The 7,135-nt window shown below is 37.8% G+C and overlaps 1 protein-coding gene across 1 annotated transcript in view; it reads left to right on the forward strand.

Annotated features, from left to right (window-relative positions):
- Nucleotides 1-4,718, forward strand: part of CD109 (CD109 molecule) — a 139,465-nt gene extending 134,747 nt beyond the window's left edge. The window contains exons 32-33 of the mRNA XM_039248932.1: nucleotides 910-1,012; nucleotides 3,342-4,718. Coding sequence (XP_039104863.1) covers nucleotides 910-1,012; nucleotides 3,342-3,517 — 279 coding nt within the window. The 3' untranslated portion in view covers nucleotides 3,518-4,718. The remainder of the gene's footprint in view (nucleotides 1-909; nucleotides 1,013-3,341) is intronic.
- Nucleotides 4,719-7,135: the final 2,417 nt, after the last annotated feature.

The raw sequence follows: 7,135 nt of genomic DNA on the forward strand, positions 1-7,135 counted from the left end.
TTCCAAGTATGAATCTGTAACACATTGCGTTAGCTGTATATATATATATATATACACATTAAAAAAGCTAGTTCTCATTTGTTTTAGGCCTTCAAAAACAACTCTGGTTAAAACCCTGTTAAAACTCATCCAAAGTCTCTAGCTTCTTTTTCTGTTCGGGAATTTTCATAAATTACATCCTGTTTGAAAAGCATGGGCTTGATTTGGGACATGAAAGATAAGTTTAAGGTTTTTATTTAATAATGTAATTGGTTTTAGTGTTTGTCTCGTATCTGTGATGTACTTGTTTAAGGGTTGAGTGTCCAGTATGTTCTGACTGATTAATTGACTTGTGCATTGGCAAGTAATGGAATATTTGAAGGAATTTATCAATTTCAGATTCCTTTAATAATATTGGTTGCCAGATTGAAATAAACGGTCCCTCCAGGAGGCAAGGAGCTGGCCTTTTATATGCCATGTCCGTGTTTGGTTGTGGGATGCACAACCCCCACCCGCAGTTACCTCACTTACTGGTGAGGTTGTTCCCATGTACTGAGGGCAATTCTTCAGAGAAGGGGGCTGCTGTGAACCATTAGCAGTAACCTAGGGGGTGTGTTGCCTGAGATGGGGATTGCGTGAGGCACCAGGGCCCAGGAACACGCGTCCTTGGACGTGCTGCTTTACCCCTAGGACTCTGAGTATCTCTTTCAGCAAAATGGAAATGTGAACAAGACCTATCTTGTAAGAATTGTTTCATGAGTTAAATGAGATAATTTATTATAAACTGCTTATCATATAGTACCGGGCACCCAGAAATCCTCCCTAAATGTTAGTTTCTGTTTCTTAAGAGCATAAGAAAAAGGAATGTCTTTTGCTTTATCATGAACACATAGTCTGCCTCCCCCTTAAGAGTCTTCTGTATTTTTCAAGGTAAATGAAACCCAGTTGTGTGTTGATATTCCTGCTGTGAGAAACTTTAAAGTTTCAAATACACAAGATGCTTTGGTGTCCATAGTGGATTACTATGAACCAAGTAAGTGTGTTCTAGAGTTCATAATACTTTAGAAGTGAAGCAAGCATTCATTCATGTATTCATGCATTTATTTGAAGCAGCTGCCTATTTTGCGTGTGTTGGGGGAGGGTTGTTGGGGAGAGCATAAGAGGTGGAGTGCAGGGGGTGAGCTCTCCATTTAAATGAAGACAATTGATAGTTTACAAAGGTCACATGATACCATTTAGCAGATGAATATTAAAAAGTGCTGGTTTGCTCAGAATTTTAGGTGTTTTCTCATGTAATAGGTTTTAACTCACAATTACAAAATTTACAAAGAAAAACTGAAATAACCAAGAGCCCAGTTATGTGTGGTTTCCAAGGTTTTGCTTCTGTTCTTAGCATCCCCTCCATATGTTTTCTGTTTTAAAATGGGATTTCTTCAGGAGAGAACATGAGCCTCTTTTGCATATAAAATCCTGGGATGGGTTTAGCTGTTTCTTCATTCAGGGAGTCTGTTGTTTTGCTAACATTTATACATTATATCAGATTTTTTTTAGCATATCACGAAAAATATAGTCTGTTTGGAAAATAACTTGAGCTTCTTTGGTTTTACTGTTAAGTTCTTACTTTAGAAAATGTTAAAAATTTAGGATGTGAAAGTAGAGATCTGGTTTGTAGATTACCCAGGTTAGTTAGGACTACTGTACACTCAGTCACAGAGTGACGCTTTGTGAGTGTGTGATCTCTAATGGTGATGAGTCTTATTCTTGAGTGAGCTCCCCTGATGGCTCAGAATCCTCACAATGCAGGAGAATTGCGAACATTTTCACATGTCAGGTACTTGTAGATAATTTCACTCTAAAGAAAAATGAACTTGTTCACATCATTAGTGGTGTTCGGTGGAGTACCATTGAAGACTAAGGTTAAGAACACCAGTTCTTTCCCCTTCTAAGCCGACAAGCCAGTTCTTCTCATCTTTCGCCCCCTGTGAGAGTTGGGGAGGAGCATTTGCCCAGGTTCTTGTGGGAGACACTGAAGCCAGTACTTCTTTTCTGGTGGAAAGGTGGGATTCCCTGCGGAGACTCAATGGTTGTCCCAGCTTTGTCATTTACACTAGTTGCAAAACTCTCCAATGGATATTTCTTCAGTGAATGGAGAATATTTTAAACATTTAAGAAACAAAAAAGATTCGGTCTGCGTACACTTTTTTTTGTGAAAGGCAACTTGTTTATGAGGGCGACATTCTCAAATGAAACTATGGGAAAGGTCAGAAATAATAGAAACCTACCAATCGATTTTTGAAGATCCTAAAATTAAAAATATATAATATTAAAAACATTAAAAATAAGACAATATTAAAATTATGAAGAAATTTGAAAATAGAATGTGTTTTTAAAAATAAAAATCATTTATGTTATATAGTAAGTTTACTTTAGTGCTGTAGGAACTTTTTTTTCTGTTAATATTAGCTTGTACTATGAAATTTATCCAAGCTGAAGAGTTTTTAGATACTATATGCTCAACATTTTATTTATTTATTTTCAAGATTTTATTTTTAAGTAATCTCTATACCCAATGTGGAGCTTAAACTCACAACTCCAAGATCAAGGGTCACATGCTCTACCAACTGAGCCAGGCAGGCGCCCCTAAGCTCAACATTTTATTTATTTATTAAAAAATTTTTTTAATGTTTATTTATTTTTCAGAGAGAGAGAGAGAGCGCGAGCCAACAGGGAAGGGTCAGATAGGGAGACACAGAATCCAAAGCAGGCTTCAGGCTCTGAGTAGTCCCAACCCAGGGATGGAACTCACCAGCAGTGAGATCATGACCTGAGCCAAAGTTGGACGCTTAACGGACTGTACTAGGTGCCCCTCTAAGCTCAATATTTTAACACATTGAAATGCATTACCTAGGCAGGTTTCTCTTCATGTTTGTATTTTAATGAAGCCCATGGTAAATCTCTTTTCAGTTGTCCTAATGGTTAGAGCTTTGCTTATATGTATCGAAAATGACACCCTAAAATAAACTCTCAAGGAGGTTAAACAATCCTCAGTTTAAAGTCTTTCCTGTTCCAGTAAGAGAGTCAAGTATGCTTGGGATCACGATGTGCAGCTGCAGTCTGTTTTCTCTCTCCAGGTCAGCCAGCTGCTCGTGGTGGACACAGTGCATGGAAGGCATTGTTTCTCTCTTGGATTTGGTTAGCGCTTTGGGCCCCTCCTTAGCATTTCAGTTGTTTCTTGTAGCGAAAAACAAAATTATGCAAAGAATGGAAAACTCAGAACAGTGTATCGAAGTGCTCTTAAGTTTTGGCAGAGTAAATGCTTCTATATTAGGGACCTGTGTAAACTGATGTCTGCCTCTGCACAGGGAGACGAGCGGTGAGGAGTTACAACTCTGAAGCGAAGCTGTCTTCTTGTGACCTCTGTGGGGACATTGGCGGATGCGGTCCTTGTGAGAACGGAGCTGCGCCCTCCCTTTGTCACCCTTCAGTAGTTTTCGTGCTCTGTCTCACGCTTCTGTTTTGTTTGCACCGTTGGCCATGATTTGGTTTTTAAAGACTCCATGTAACATTGATGTTTCCAGTCACACGTGATTGTCTTGTTTTCATGACCGAGCATTGCTTCTGACTATTTTTGAAAAATAATTTTTTTCTTTTTATGGGGTTGTTGGGAATGGTGTACAGTTAGGTCCTAGTACAGCTGCACAGATGTCTTCATGTGACTTCTGTGTAGAACAAAAAATCAGAGTTACTGCAGTTGTGCGCAATGAAAAATCGTTAAGGGGTTTTTCATGGAGGTGTTGTCTTCTCCAGAATAAATGTGTTATTTTAGATTATTCCTTTGATTTTCTAGAAGAAATGCTAGGTTCTTAAGCATTATTAGAGACCAGTGTTGGTTTTTGCATTACAGGCAGATATCTGGAAACTAGGAGAAAACAGCCAGAAGGAGGAGCTTGCTCTGTTCCCTTCTAGCATCCACTCTGCCCTCTGCCCACCCCACACCTAGTGGTCCCAGTATATCCTTTGTGATTGAATATCACTTCTTTCTTTTTAAAATGTAGGGGGGCAGAATTTTTTTTAAGTGAAGTGATGTTTTTTCACTCCAATTGTAATCTCAACCCTCAACCTTTAACCTTCCTGTTTTTCTTCTGGAGAGAAGGAGACATGGAATGTGTTTTCCTGAGCTTTGCAGTCTGCTTCAGAGCTTGAGGAGTGTACAGAAAACTGCTCCAAGGGTGCGCTGCCCTCCCTCTCACTTCCTAAGCCCCCCACACTGGGTCTCTTTCAGGGATGAGAGTCAGAGGGCACAGCAATATGTGCCCTACGTGATCTAGACTAGAAGATCCTAGACCAGAAGACACAGCTTTGTTAGTATTGTATTAGCCAGGGTAGTACAAGAGCCCAGATGAGATGCAGCAGGCTGGCCTCCCTGTGGTCAGGGAAAGAAGCTGGGGCTTGACAGGGACCAAGAGAGGTGAACGTCACTGACCCTCAAGTCTGGTTGGGTGTTGCCCAGGGTACTGTAGAAGCTCTTCTAGACTCAGGTGTCTGAGTGTCAGATGGCCAGCTATCTGGTGACATCTAATGCTTGTGTGAATCTTTAAGATTTCTGGACTTTGAGCACCTGGATAATTGATTCTCCTGTATTCTGAAAGATAATATTCATTTATCTGGGTGAAAATTTTAAAGAATAATTCCTTTCCTTCCATCTTCCACCTCCCTCCTTTTTCTCCTTTCTCGCTTCCTTCTTTCTTTCCTTTCTTCTTCCTTTCTTTTTTTCCATCTAAATATATTGAAATATTATATATATATATAAATAAAGAACTCTTCTAAATCTAAGAAATGGTTTAATTTTGCTCCTTAATTCCATGGTGTTTCTCTCAAGTGAACATGAGGAAAATAATTGCCATGGGCTTCAAAAGTCTGCCTTACAACATTTTCAATTGTCTAAAAATAAATCCATTGAAAATAAAGTATGCAAATGTCTTTAAAGTTAATTTTCAAATTTTTTTATCTCAGTGAATTTTAAGAAATTGTAGTGGGTGTTTAAGAAATTATAGTGGAGTGGATGTTCATGTATTGCTTTTGGATATTTTGGATACAAAGGTAGGAGTTACTAAAATCAGTGTTTTCAAGCTTGAAACCTGTGTTTCTACCTGTGTAGAAAACAGATCCTCAGAGAGCAGTCTATGGAGAGGGAGAAGTTAAATATTAAGTAAATAATCTTTGTGTATATACTTATAAGTGGATAAAAGCTTGTAGTTCTGTTACACCTTTGAAACAGACTGATCTAAAAAAGACACTTACTATGTTTAGGCCTTCCTGTATGGTGTTTTCTGTCTTTATATCCTGGGACATCCTTAAAGATGACAGTATCTTCTGGAGAGATTCAGGGAGGGTATTGGCCAAGGATGTCCTCCTCCCTTGCCTCGCCCAGGGACCCTTATACTGACCAGCAGGACCTTATTATATTCTTCAGTAAATAATTTATACGGAACTTCTAGTACAGTACAGTGGGAAACACTAGAATGGAAAGGCCAGTGGAAGACAGCATGTGTCTTTTTTAGGCCGTACTTCCTCATTTAAAAACTAGAACTCGAATACTTTTTTGTGAAGTACTTCAGATTTTCAGATTAAAACGTCATTTTGTAACTGTTCTTGTAATGCATTCTCTTTTTATTATAAATTTATTAAAAGTGAAGGAGGAGAGTGAGGAGGAGGAGGAGAAAGTCAGCTGTGATTCATGGTGTGTGGGGCTGTGGTAATGCCTTGTCTCCATCCTCCTTCATCTCTGTTTTAGAGAGCTGACTTTGTTACACGCGGGGTGGGGAGGGGGGAGGTTGGGTTAAAAGTGATTAAAAAGCCACAGACGTAAGGGAAAAGGAGGCCCTGTAGTAGTAATAATTGATAGTATAGACTGTTTTCTTTTCTTCCTATGCTATGAATAATAATCTTAAAAAAAAACACCTCATTTTACCTTTAAGTTTGCTTATGGTGAGATTCTTCCATTTAGAATGCTTCCTGATATGAACAAATTTAAAATCGCCCCTTCTCTTTCACTGAGGGGGAACCTTATTAAGACACCAGCATAGGTCACTTTCAGTCTTGACTGGCCAGTGGTTCCAGAGGCTGGGTAACTACTAGCCACACAATTCAAAGAAAGAAAAATACTTTTATATTGGGTTTCACCATTCTGCTACCTTCAGTTATAATTCTAAGAAAGAAATGAAGGCAACTAATAATTTGTTTGTTCTATGAGTTCGGAAAAAAATGCCTGGTCAACAAAATGCTTTTTTTTTTTTTTTTTTTTAACTGTATTGTTCTATTATACTTTATCTTTTTCAAAATACTTTAACAACAGTATATTTGGTTTAGTATTGTGGGCATAGTGTAATCTGAGGAGGGTTGTGCTTATATAAAATCCAGATATACATCTATTACCTAACAACTTGTTATTTAAATATGTAATATCACATCCTACCTGTGGGGATTGTCAGAGTTGTAGATAGCATAATTCTCCCTGCTCCCACTCTTTTGAGCCTGGGTGTAGTTATTTTTTAGAAATTACATTTAACCCTAATTCTTTTTACGTCAAATATAGCTTTAAAGAGTCTGACAATATAATACCAATTATATTTGATATAATTCAATTATTTAAGTCAACATTTCTGGTTATCCTATGATATTTAAAGAAAATTGGAGCTACCTTTTTTTTTTTTTTTGGTCAAGCTATTTTTTTTTTAGAATGAGCTGCTTTATTAACCTGCTGGCATATAATCTGGAGTTTTTTGTAATGGCCTTACTTTTTTCTCATTTGTTTTATTGAAGTTTAATATCAATTTTTATAGAAATATGTTGTAAATACCTCCTTTCTTAACATAAAGACAGTACTTATTTTGAATTTGCCAAGTGGCTACCCTGGGTCCAGATGCCACTATATATTCTCGGAGGCATCATTTTCTTGGACGTAGAAGTCTGAAGCACTTATAGTAAGGGGACTTGCTCTTGGGTCAGCTTCAGAGTCTATTCTACCCTCCTTAGAGGCTTCTGTTAGACAGAAGAGTATATTCCTCATTTTTTTTTGTTTTCAAGCTCCAATAAAGCATAGCACTTTTAAGGGCTTAAAATTTTCATAGCATGTATTCAAATGCTATTTATGTTA

Source organism: Hyaena hyaena, unplaced genomic scaffold (assembly GCF_003009895.1).
Source record: "Hyaena hyaena isolate Hyena2069 unplaced genomic scaffold, ASM300989v1 scaffold_322, whole genome shotgun sequence".
In the NCBI taxonomy this organism is placed as follows: Eukaryota; Metazoa; Chordata; class Mammalia; order Carnivora; family Hyaenidae; genus Hyaena; species Hyaena hyaena.